The sequence below is a fragment of the Dromiciops gliroides genome, chromosome 4 (genome assembly GCF_019393635.1).
Source record: "Dromiciops gliroides isolate mDroGli1 chromosome 4, mDroGli1.pri, whole genome shotgun sequence".
In the NCBI taxonomy this organism is placed as follows: Eukaryota; Metazoa; Chordata; class Mammalia; order Microbiotheria; family Microbiotheriidae; genus Dromiciops; species Dromiciops gliroides.
This window is the reverse complement of record NC_057864.1, coordinates 339,595,729-339,609,416: the sequence shown is the minus strand read 5'-3', so window position 1 is coordinate 339,609,416 and position 13,688 is coordinate 339,595,729. Positions and strand designations below refer to the sequence as shown.

The 13,688-nt window shown below is 39.8% G+C and overlaps 1 protein-coding gene across 1 annotated transcript in view; it reads right to left on the bottom strand.

Annotated features, from left to right (window-relative positions):
- Positions 1-13,688, bottom strand: part of LOC122753467 — a 204,839-nt gene that overhangs the window by 143,178 nt on the left and 47,973 nt on the right. The window contains exon 15 of the mRNA XM_044000859.1: positions 5,206-5,398. Coding sequence (XP_043856794.1) covers positions 5,206-5,398 — 193 coding nt within the window. The remainder of the gene's footprint in view (positions 1-5,205; positions 5,399-13,688) is intronic.

The window sequence follows — 13,688 nt, the reverse complement described above, 5'->3', positions numbered from 1 at the left end:
TTAGATTCACTTGATGTACTATATGACCCAGTGAATTTGGATCAATGTATAATGACTCACCTCTATCAAAAGAGGATAAAAACCCTTGGAAAATGCCACATGAGGACTTCTGGGGCATCTTCTGGGTTTCTCTTGGTTCTCTGAGACCACCTGCCCTCAGTCTTGGTCTCGGTCTCAGTATTGGTCTCGGTCTCTCTCTCTCTTTCTTGGGTCTCCTTGAGACCACATGCTGTTTCTCTAGGAGACCACATGGGTCTTTTGTGGCTTTTCTCTTGTTTGTGTTAACTGGCATGATGAAGATTTCTTCCTGATTTCTCTACCACATGGCCCGAGACCATGAGAAGTTAGGGAGATACGTGGTCAATATTGATAGATTAATAATACACTTACCCAAAAGTGGTGTGTATAGTAATTATTTTCAATGCAACACCTGGTAAAAGGGAACTTTTTATTAGAGGAAGGACCTCTACACAAACAAGATCAGTAGAGACCCAGAGTAAATCAGGGAAGACACATGAGCCAGTGAACACTAACTACATAGGAGTGCAGGAGAATCTTTCATTAATAACTTTTCTGCCTCTGACATGCATTGGCTGTGTGACCCTGGGCAAGTCATTTTAATTTCTCATGTAATTCTCTCAGAATATAATTTGCCTAACTCATTAGTTTCCTATACCAATGAAATCAGATGTCTATGATTTGATGGTGTATAGGAAATGCCTTTTAGTGGAGATCAGCACCTATTCTGCAATTTATACTCTTTAAGAGATGAGTAAGGCTTCAAAGGATTAAGAAAGTTTTCGAGTCACAAAGCTAAGACATGCCTGAAGTAAGACTTGAACCTGGGCCTTCCTGACTCCGAGGGTCACTTTTTATGAACTATGAGAGCTTTCCTCTTGAAGCCTACTAAAAATAATAGATTATTAGAGTTGGAAGTTAGTTTACAGGTCACCTACTCTAATCCCCTCATTTTACAGATGAAAAAAATACAGCCCCCCAAAGTTGTACAGCTTGGCCAAGGTTACATGGCTACTCATAATGAATTCATGTCATCATTAAAATGTTATATTAATATGTAACATGAGAGTCAGTGTGGAGTAGTGTTATTTAAAAAACAAACACCAGGGGTTCCATCTCTGATGCATAGTGGTTGTATAACCTTCAACAAGTCATTTAATCTCTTAGCATCACAAGCAGCTTTTTTTTTCTGGGGCAATGAGGGTTAAGTGACTTGCCCAGGGTCACACAGCTAGTAAATGTCAAATGTCTAAGGCCAGATTTGAACTCAGGTCCTCCTGAATCCAGTGCTTGTGCTTTATCCACTGTGCCACCTAGCTGCCCCCAAGCAGCTTTTAAAGATGAGAAGGTAAAAAGAAAATACTGATCTGTATAGGTAGAGGGAGTTTTCTCACTGGGAATTCTTTATACCAATAAAATCACAATTCAGTCCAAAAAAAAAAGGTATAATAGTTGCTGATCACCCCCAACCCCCATCTCTAACCAAACAACTGAATTATATGATCCAAAACATTCCCTTCTAATTTTGAAATTTGAAATTCAGATTTCAAAGATTACTGCCAAAGATAGATTAAAGTTTTCAGTTTCATTCTGAATAAAGTGTGGTGTGGGCTTTGAAGAGCTGTTCCAAGTCAAGTCAACAAGTAGATATTTATTGTTGTACACTACCAGGTGGAGAAGGGGCAGACTGCTTTATCTCCCACCAAGCCACCATGTGTCCATGAATGCATGGTGCCTGTTTCTTTTGCTTCTTTTGTGTTCTATAATCATAGATCAATTGGGAGCCTGAAATGGGATTACTCAGCTGAACACTAGACCAGAGATCCATCAAGGCAATCCAAGGTCCTACCAACATCCAGAGTTGGCATCAGCAATACCCTGTTGAGATAGTGTATCACTGAGCAGTGATCTGCTTACACTAGACCAGCAGTTAATCAATCTGGCAGCTAAGACAGCTAAGCAAAAGGGCAACCCATTCATTAATTATACCTTACCCAGTGCAAACACAGTGGGGATTCCTCAAAGCAAAAAGAGCTTTTGGAGCTAGGAGGTATCCTTGGGTGTTCCTTATAGTTTTGTTTTCTTCATGTTTGAACCCATTCCCCACTAGGGTCTGAGTTTGTGAAGAGTAGAAAGTGTGTCCTCATTTTGAGGGGATGTTTTAGTAACTTCTGTCTTTATTATGAGTTTTCACTAAATTTGTTGTTCAGTTGTTTCAGTAGTGACTAACTCTTTGTGACCCCATTTGGAGTTTTCTTGACAGATATACTGGAGTGATTTGTTATTTCCTTTTTATAGATGAGGAAATTGAGGCAAACAAGGTTAAGTGACTTGCCCAGAGTCACATAGCTAGTAAGCATCTGAGGCCAGATTTGAACGAGAAGATGAGTCTTCCTGACTCCAAGCCCAGAATACTGTCTACTGCACCACCTAGCTACTTCTAATTTCAGTAAATATCCTTTTTGTAAAAGTTAACGGATATTAACTGGTTGATTAATATTGGAGAAGGATCAATTGTTTAAGTGATACTGGGGGAATTTACCAGATGGGGGCTGAACTATGTTATTAACCACAAATCTTCAGGATTACCCCTAGAACCATGAGAGAAGAAGTAGTCATTTCCCTCTAGGGACCCTACCTGTCTGTGCAGCTGAAGTATGAGTAGGAGCTGGGAGAATGAATAAAGAGCTACATATAGAGCTGGGAATCATTTAGAGATGGTCATTGAACCTATGGGAGTTGGTGAGAATACCAGGTGAGAGTACAGAGGGTGAAGAAAAGAGGGCCCAGGACCGAGCCCAAGGGGAGACTCAGTTATGGACATGACATAGATTAACAACCAACCAAGGAAACTAATAAAGAGTAGTTAGTTAGTTAGTAGTAGAAACTAATAAAGAGTAGATAAGAAGAATGAGAGGGAGCAGTGTCGCAAAAACCCAGAGAGGAGTATTCAGCCAGAGGTGATCAATAGAGTCACATATTGTAGTTATGTCGACAAAAATGAGCACTTGTGGCAAGGAAATTTTCTTTGGGAAGAATTTTCTAACAGGAAGAATTCCATTTGGCTTCAGTTTCCTCATTTCTAGAATTTGAGGACTGGGGAGATGACTGTTAAGCTCCTTTCTAGCTTAAAATTCTCTAAGCAAACCTTCATTTAAAAAATCAACAGTTAGGGGCAGCTAGGTTGCTCAGTGGATAAAGCACTGGCCCTGGATTCAGGAGGACCTGAGTTCAAATCTGGCCTCAGACACTTAACACTTACTAGCTGTGTGACCCTGGGCAAGTCACTTAACCCCCATTGCCCTCCAAAACCAAAAGAAAATAAAAACAGACCTTGTACCCACTTACTTACCTGGTACCTACTTTCTCTTTAGCTGTTATAATATGTGGCATTAAGTTCTTTCCAATTAGGAACATGGATGCTGTTGTGTGAGAGATTGTTTCCCCTTCTAAACAGAAAATTTTTTTCTCCTTCAAATATTTTTACCTTCTGGGGATCCCTGAGTCCACTTCCTCTTCAATCTCATGTTTTTGGCCCCATTTGGATAGAGTTTAGCTCGCTCCCTTCCACCTGCTTCCCCTATCTTCCTCTTTCTTCCCCACCCAGTCTTCTCTATTCATTAATATAGCAACTTCCATATTCAGAGAATGATCCAAAAATATTTTTTACTAATTAATTGACAGACTCATTCTAGTTGTGAGCACTCACAGTCTCTTCCCTTCTCTCTTTGTATTCTTTCTCAATTCCTATAGGACCAATTATGACCTCTATGCTGATGACTCCCACGTTTATGTATCTTGGCTTTGTCTGTGTTCTGGGTTCCAGTTCTTCATTATAAACTGAATATCAGACATCTCTGTATTCCAGTAGGCATCTCAAACATAACATGTCCAAAAGGAAAGTCACTATCTTTTCCCCCAAACCCATTCCTTTAAAAATCCCCTGGATTTCTATTGAGTCTACCAGGATCCTTCCAGTCCCTCAGCTTCATAATCTTGGGGTCAGCCTTAAATTTAAATCTTTTTCTCCCATATCTAATTAGGTGCTAAGTATTTTTAATTCTACATCCATAACATTGCTCATATGTCTTTTCCCATCAGGCACATAGTCATTGCTCTGTTTTAAGCCCTCATTCATCATCTTTCACCAGAACTATTGCTATGACCTCCCTGCTTCTAGTTACCCCTCTCTCCAACTCATGCTCCCAAAGCTGCCAAATTAATATTTTGAACCAACTGATCGATCTATGTCACTGCTCAAAAACCTTCAGTGGCTCATTATTGCTTCTAAGATAAAATGCAAACTCTCCAGTCTCAAATTTATCCCATTGCAAGGTATCCTTCATCTACCTTTCTAGACTAATTTCATATTATTCCTCCTCGTGTATTCTATAACCTACCCCAAATGGCCTACTGCAAACTCAATATTCTACCCCCCTCATTACCAAATGAGGTAGTATTGCTACAAAGCACTTAGTATAGTGCCTGGCACATATTAGGCACTTAATAAATGTGTGTTCTCTTCCCTTCCCGTCCTCCCTCACCTCCTTGCCTTCATGTCGACTTCCCCCATGTCTAGAATGCACTCTCTCCTCACCCCTGCTCTCTGAGCATCTCTAGCTCCATGTGCCACCTTCCGGAAGGGAGCCTTTTCTGATCACCAGGTCTCGTCACCACAGAGTTCTCTTGCACATCTCCAAATTGTCATGTATATAAAGGGTGTGGCTTCTATGCTTGCACATTTTAAGTCCACATGTGTAATTTAATGGGAAGATGGGCCATTGGGAGCCCTGTAAGGACACCTAGAGTTTCTATAGTTACTAACCTGTTTACGTGTTGTATTACCCCCAGTAGAATGTAAGCAGACTGTTTTTTGTTTCTCACTTGCATCCCAACACTTAGCGCTTTGCCTTAAATATTTATTTTGGGCTGGAACCATGGTTTCATTGGTATAGGAATTCCCAATGTAGATTCGCATCTTTTCTATAACATATTCTAAAAGCATTGCTTGGGGGCACATAGTAACTTAATAAGTTGGAAACAGCACCCCACCTCTCCTCCTCCTCCTCCTCCTCCCCCTTCTCTCCCTATTATTTAACCTCTGAAGGGATTGCACCAGAGGGAAGAGATGCAACATCCTTCTCTTTAGGGAAAATGGTAGGTGTTGCTTTTGAGCAAACATCTTACTTTTCTCTCTCTCAATGTAATGGCTCACTAGGAGAAGCAGCTGGCTCTCGAGTTCCTCCAGATCTTGTAAGGCACAGTCGTACATCACGTAAGCCCCCTGCTGGTCCTGGACATGGATGTATCCATCTCCCACAGTGTAGAAGTCATCCTGATTCTCCACGTCTGAGAATTCCATGAATTGCGTGCTCTGGACCTGAGGGACAGCCAACCCTTGAAGTCATCAGCAAAAGGACAGCCATCTATTTCAAGCTAGGACCAGGGTGCCCCCCGGTGGACCTAATTCCAGGACTTTGTGTTCAGTTGATATGTCGGGATGTATTGTCAGACCCCAAAAGTATCATGTGTAAGAAATGGGGAGATCTTAATATAAACGAGGGAGGCATTTTTGTATAGTGCAAAGAGTGCTGGATTTGGAGTCAGAGGACTCAAGTTGTTTTTGTTTTTGTTTTTTTTGGGTTTTTTAGTGAGGCAATTGGGGTTAAGTGACTTGGCCAGGGTCACACAGCTAGTAAGTGTTAAGTGTCTGAGGCCGGATTTGAACCCAGGTACTCCTTACTCCAGGGCCGGTGCTCTATCCACTGCGCCACCTAGCTGCCCCCATGGACTCGAGTTTTAATCCCGGTTGTGTGATTTGTATAAATCACTTTTTCTCTCTGGGTCTAATTTCCTAATCTAAAAAATGAGAGGGTTGGAATAGATGACTTACAGGTCTCTTCCAGCTCAAAAACTAAGATCTTGTGAGCGCTTAGGAGTGGGAGTGTTGAAATTAATATTCTAGTTAACCAAGAAAATTATTTTATTTTCAACTTTTATTGAAACATTGTCCTGAAATGCACTAGAACGCTTTTTTTTCTGCCTCAGGAAATATAATACCCTGAACATATCTGTATTTTTGTTTGAGCGCTGAGGATCATTTTGACTAAAGGTCATCATTTCAAAAGGATTATCATTTCTCTTTTTGTCAGTTTCTTTTGATTCTTGGTAGCGGCGCCAGTGCCTTTGTTGATCATCTCTATGTCTTGTTTGTTCATCATTGTTTGCCTGCCATCTCCCCCATTAGACTGAGCTTCTTAAGAGTAGGGTCTAGTTTTTTGGGTTTGCCCTCCTTTGCCTCTCCAGCACATAGCACAAATGCTTGTTGACCTGAATTCCAGATCTCCTTGTACAGTACTCTAGTTCTGGAATGGGTGGGAAGATAAATACAATTATATACTGACCATGTTGTTGTTGTTTAGTCATTTCAGTCCTGTCTGACTCTTTTGTGACCCCATTTGGGGTTTTCTTGGCAAAGATAGTGGAATGGTTTGCCATTTCCTTCTCCAGCTCATTTTACAGATGGAGAAACTGGGGCAAATAGGGTTAAGTGACTTGCCCAGGGTCACCCAGCTAGTGTCTGAAGCCAGATTTGAACTTACAAAGATGAGTCTTACTGACTCTAGGCCCAACACACTATCTACTGTGCCATCTAGCTGCCTGTAAGACCATAGGCTCTTTCTGTAGTACTTTTTATGGGTTTGGGATAGTTGCAAACCCATAACAACTACTACATAAAAACCTAAAATGCAGGTAAAATATATATGTACCAAACATATATATGTGTGTGTGTGTGTGTGTGTTTATGTGTGTATGTATATGTATCTATGTATGTATGTGTATGTGTGTGTGTTTGCTACATATATATTTTACCTGCATTTTAGGTTCTTGCATTTTTTAGTGCAATAAAAAGAAAACTAAATTTGGAATAAGAGGACTTGGATTCAAGGTTGCAGTTCTACCTGTGTGTCTGGTGCAAACTGATTAAACTCTCTGAGCCTCCATTTCATTACCTGTCTTATGAGACTGTCAGAACAGGACTTAGAGCTTGAGGAGCGTTCATTTGGACCAAATTTAACACATTTCTAAGATCCCTTCCAGCTCTAAATCCTAGGATCTGATGAAATCTATCTTTACACAATGCATTACATTACATAATATATAGCATTATGTACTACACAAATTTACTTTGCTCTCCATAGACATCTGGTCTCGTTTTTGCTAGAGTTTAGTGCCATGATTTAAAGAAAAACATAAACATTATTTTTGTCCAATGTCTCATAATCTACAGTTTCTCGTGCAATAATTCTTACTACATGGAAAGCTTAGCTAAGTGAAGCAGTATATTGTTTGGATGGAATCCCATTACATCTGAAATTTTAAGCAATCATTATTTTTTGGATGTGAATGGGCTTGCTGATTGATTTATGTTAGGAGAATTACATGGTGTGGGGCTGTGGAAACTTGTCTAGAAGTCTTTAAAAAAACCACAACAAAAACAAAATGGATTCTTTTCTGTCTGGTATGGTCTTGTGCTCTTGCCAAAGAAATGAAGATAAACTAGCTCATCTATTCAGGATTTGTCACAGGATGTAGAACTGGGAGGAACTTGAGAGATTATCTAGTTCAACACACTTATTTTACACATTAGTAAAGTCCCTGAAAAGTTAAGTGACTTAATAATATTCAAGTGGTATGTTGGAAGCAGTGAGTGCCAGGCTTAAGGTTGAAATCCAGTCTCAGACACTTACTAGTTATGTGACCCTAAGCAAGTCACTTAATCCTGTTTGCGTCACTTTCCTCATCTGTAAAATGAACTGGAGAAGGAGATGGCAAACTAATCCAGGAACCTTGCCAAGAAAACTCCAAATGGGGTCATGAAGAGTCAGACATGACTGAAATGACTCAACGACAAAAATCCTTTCTTATTCTGAATCTATGATCCTATAATGTGTCAAAGTTGGGCTATTCTATTATATGTAGCAATAAAATAGCAATGATTGAATTTGTCAAGTACTACAGCATCATTCTCTTCTACTCCATCTCCATGGTCTCCCTATATCTTTCTCAGAATAGTCATTAACCTATATGACTGCTAACAAATTACTGTGTTCTGACAATGGTGGCTATTTTAAGAAGAAATATTTCCCCAGTGGAGCTTAGAATTTAGATCTGGAATTAACCTATCTATCAACAAGCATTTCTTAAATGCTTGTAATTCATGGAGGTGGCACAACATATAGAGTTTGGGACTTAGAGTAAAAAAGACCATTAGTTAAAATCTTGCACTTAGGGGCAGCTAGGTGGTGCAGGTGGATAGAGCACCGGCCCTGGATTCAGGAGAACCTGAGTCCAAATCCGATCTCAGACACTTGACACTTACTAGCTGTGTGACCCTGGGCAAGTCACTTAACCCCAATTGCCTCACCCCCCCCAAAAAAATCTTGCCCTTAGTCACCCATTAGCTTTGTGACCCCAAGAAAGTCCCTCAAGCTTTCTTAGTCTCAGCTTCCTCATTTGTAAAACAGAAAAATAACAACAGCTATCTCATAGAGTTGTTGTAAAGATCCAATGAAATTACAAATTACAGTGCTTTGCCAACCTGAACGTGCCATATAAATGCTTTTGTTATTGTTAATATTATTTCATGTCAGGGACTGTGCTAGGTGCTAGTGATACAATGAAATAACAATATATCCTCAAGGAGCTTATAACCTAGTCAGGAGAGATAGCATGTACAGATCATCAAGTATGGATAGATAGATAGATAGATAGATAGATAGATAGATAGATAGATAGATAGATAGATAGATAGATAGATAGATGGACGGATGGACGGATGGATAGATAGATATAGATACACATATATATATATTATATTTATATTTATAATCAAGTAAGGAAACTGAGACCCAGAAAAGTTAAGTGTCAAGATCATACAGGTTGTAAGTAGCAGAGCTGGGATTCAAACCCAAGGCCTCACTAAGCCCAAATCCTATTTTCTTCCTCTTGTCTCTCTGATAATTATAAATGATCATGAAAAAACAAGAGGAATCCATCAAAATTTAAAATGACTAAAACTAATAGAATAAAATTTAAAACTAATACATAGTTAAAATAAATAAAACAGATTCTAAATGATGACAGTCATAGATTTAAAACTGGAAGGGGTTGTAGAGGCCACTGAGGCCACCCCTCTCACTTCACAGATGAGGAGACTGAGGCACAGAAGTTTAGTCATTTGCCCAGAGTCACCCAACTAATATGGATCAGAAGCAGGGCTTGAACCTAAGTCTTCCTGACTCCAAAGCCAGCGCTCTATCCCTTATGCCACATTTCCTCTAGAAATTTCCTTAACCTTTTTTGTATCATGGAACCTTTGGCAGTCTGGTGAAGCCCATGGACCCCTTTTCAGAATACTGGATTGTCATTGTTTTAAATACTAAATTGAAAGAAATGCTAAATTTCAGTTAAAGGTTAGTGAAAATAAAAATACAGGGTTTTTTTTCCCTTTCCAAATGTGTGGACCCTCAAGGTTAAGAGCCCCTGCTTGAGGTTTTACTCCTTGTCTATTTCTAAACCATGCCCACTGTTCACAATCGAAGGCAGACGTCGTTGGACTCCCCTTGCTCAGCAAACATATCTTATTGGAGCCTTTGGGCAAGAGCCCTCAATTCAAGGGACCCTGTGAATTAGCTTTTGTTTTTCTCTATTTAATTGAAACCATGCCAGAAGTTTCTGGGGGCTGTTTTCACCAAAATTTGCTCTGGAACAATACTGAAAATAAGGTATGCCAAGGTCTTAACGGAGCCACACATATAACTTTGAAAGACTTATTAATGCTTGGCCACTTCAAAAATAGTAGTGATCGTGTTGTGCTTGGCAGTGCTGGAGAAGGAGAATTGGGGTGAAAGGCACCTTTGATTCCCATGGCACTTTACTTCTGAAAAACTAAAATGTGCCTGATTTTGTCCAAAGGACTGAATGATTCATTCGTTCTATTTATTCATTCATTCAACAAATCTTTCACAGTGTTCTTAAGGTAGGCTGCGTTTTGCCAAGCATAATTTTGCATGAATGGGGTCGTGATGCAGAGGAAAGGGCCCTGGAGTCAGGAATACCTGGACTATATAAAACAGGGACAACAACATCTACAGTGTCTGCCTCCATGAGTGGTTGTGAGGCTCAAATGAGAATGTATGGAAACTGCTTTGCAAATCTTAAAATGCTATGAAATTGTCCCTATGCTGCTCCTTCTGTTCTTCTCTGTCTTTCTCCTCCCCCTCCTCTTCATCTCCAAATTCTTTTTAGGCTCAACAAACCAGTGGTGCTATGATTCTGAAGTTGGAGAAGCAGAGGAACCACCATGCAATGAAAAGAGAAGTGGACAGTGGATAAAGCACTGGCCCTAGATTTCGGAGGACCTGAGTTCAAATCCGACCTCAGACACCTGACACTAGCTGTGTGACCCTGGGCAAGCCACTTAACCCTCACTGACCCACCAAAAAAAAAAAAAAAAAAAAAAAAAAAAAGACGAGAACAGAACAGAACAGAACAGAAGTGGACCCGAGAGTTCAAATTCTTACTCTGCCACATACTAGCTGTGTGACCTTAGGAAGATCATATTAACTTCTCTAGGCCTCAATTTCCTCATCTCTACCCCCTGCAGGGTCCTTTCCTCTGACTGACTGAATCCTGGAACTCCATTCTAAGGAAACCACTCTGAACAGCCATGACTTCATTCCTCTCCCCTAAAGGCAACTAAGGGGTTCAGTGGATAGAGCCTTAGGCTTGGAGTCAGAAAGACCTGACTTCAAATCCAGCATCAGATACTAGCTGTGTGACTCTGGACAAGTCACCTAATCTCTGCTTGCCTCAGTTTCCTCATCTATAAAATGGGAATAATGATAGCACCTACTAGGGTTACAGTGAAGATCAAATTTGTAAAGTGCTTAGCACAATGACTGGAATGTAGTAGATGATTAATAAATGCTTGTTTCTTTCCTTCCTTTCTTTCCAGGCTCAACATCTCACTTTATGGACTTTCTCTACCACCACTCCACCCCCCAATTCCTGCCCCAGGTACCTTCCTCTCCTTTTTGGCTCGCTTTTATGTACTGTCTTCTTGTTGTTGTTCAGTTGTGTGCAACTCTTTGTGACCCTATGAACCATATTGTCCATCTTCTTGACAAAGATACTAGAGTAGTTTTCCATTTCCTTCTCTAGTGCATTAAGGCAAACAGGTTGTTAAGTGACTTACCCAGGGTCACACAGCTAGTGAGTGTCTGAAGCCAGATTTGAACTCAGGTGCTCCTGAGTCCAGGCCCAGTACTTCAGCCACTGAGCAACCTAACTGCTTCTTGTATTGTCTTACTTCCACTAAAAAGTAAGCACCAAATTACCGAATAATTATACTCATTCATATGCCAGCAAGGTTTTACTTAAAATTCTACAAGCTACTTCTCAGCAATACAATGATCCAAGACAATTCCAAAGAACTCATGATGGAAAATATTCTCCACATCTAGAAAAAGAACTATGGGATCTGAATGAAGATTAAACCACATTATTTTTACTTTTTGTGGTTTTTTTCTTTTTTGAGATTTTCCCCTTTTGTTCTAATTTTTCTTTTACAACATGACTAATGTGGAAATATGTTTAATGTGATTGTACATATATAACCTATATCAGATTGCAGATTGCTTGTTGTCTTGGGGAGGAGGGAGGGAAGGGAGAGAAGAAGAAAAATTTGGAACTCAAAATCTTATAAAAATGAATCTTTACATGTAACTGGAAAAATAAAATACTATTAAAATTTTTTTAAAAAAAGATTCTACAAGCTAGGCTTCAGCAATATGTGAACTGGTAATTACCAGAAGTACAGGCTGGTTTTCAAAGAAGCAGAAGAACTAGAGACCAAATTGCCAACATTCACTGGATTATGGAGAAAGCATAGGAAATCCATAAAAAACATTACTTCTGCTTCAATGACTACACTAAAGCATTTGATTGTGTGGATTACAACAATATGTGACAAGTTCTCAACAAGATGTTAGTACTGGATCATTTTGTCTCCTGAGGAACCTGTATGCAGGGCAAGAAGCAATAGCTAGAATCAAACATAGAAGAATTGACTAGTTTAAGGCTACATATTGTTACCTTATTTAACTTATATACAGAGTACATCATAAAAATTGCCAGGTTGGATGAATCAAAAGCTGAAATTAAAGTTGCCAGGAGAAATATCAACAACCGTACATATGCAGATGATACCACTCTAATGGCAAAAAGTGAAGAAGAATTAAGAAGCTTCTTTATGAGAGTGAAAGAGGAAAGTGCAAAAGCTGGCTTGAAGCTTAACGTTAAAAAAACCCTCCCATTACTTCCTGGAAAATAGAGAGAGAAGAAATGTAAGCAGTGTCATATTTTATATTCTTGGGCTCAAAGATCACTGCAGACAACTATGCCCATGAAATTAAAAGACCCTTGTTCCTTGGAAGGAAAGCTATGGCAAATGTAGACAGCCTATTAAAAAGCAGAGACATCATCTGGCTGACAAACATCCATACTATCTAAGCTATGGTTTTTCCGGTAGTAATGTATGTCCATGAGAGTTGAACTAAAAGGAAAGCTGAACACCACAGAACTGATGTTTACAAATTGTGGTGCTGGAGACTTTTGAGAGTTCCTTAGATAGGAAAGAGATCAAATCAGTCAACACTTTAAAAAATTAATTTAGACTAATCATTGAAATGGCAAATGCTGAAGCTGGAGCTTAAATACTTTGGCCACATAATGATTAAACAGAACTCATTAGAAAAGACCCTGATGTGGAAAAGATTTTGGTAAAAAGGAGAAGGGGATGGCAGAGGATGAAATGGATAGATGGTGTCATGGAAGCAACAAACATGAGCTTGGACAGACTTTGTGAGATAGTAGAAGATAAAAGGGCTTGGTGTGCCATTGTCCATGGGGTCACTAAGAGTTGGACATGATTGACTGAACAACAAATACTCCACACCCAGAGCTCTCTCCACTGTATCACCTAGCTGCCACCTTAGATATCATGTTTAGAATACAGATGTACATGGTAATGATAACAGCATAGAAATTCCCTAGGAGTTTAATAAAGAAAAGTCATGGGGGGGGGGGGGAATAAGCACCCTGAGCATAGTGACTGTCTTTTCTGTTTGCATTTGCATTTCTGGCACTCAGCACATTGCCTGCAACACAGGAAGTGCTTAATAAATGCTTAATGACTTGCCCATTCTATGGTATCTTCCAGCTCCAAATCTATGCTCCTGTGGCCCAGACATAGTATCTGGCACATGATTCACTAAATGCTCAGTCATTTCTTTTTTACTTGACTGTGAAACTACGAACCAAGAAAATGGCTTCGGATCCGTTCTAACAATTCAGACGGGATCTCAAGGATACAAAGTCTAAATCAAGACTGTGGTCCCAGCTCTGCACTGGTGAGTAAAGCCAGCAAACATTTCTCTTGGCACGAGTGGATTTGTGGCCTTCCATCTTCATTCCTGGGACATCGGGTTATTTTCTAAGGCCGGCGAGCACTTCTGCTTGCAGCCTTCCTCTTACTTCTCCAAACACAATATTGGAGGAACAACTCTGAAGACCACAAAACCCTCTGAAGGAAGGTCAGAAGTGGG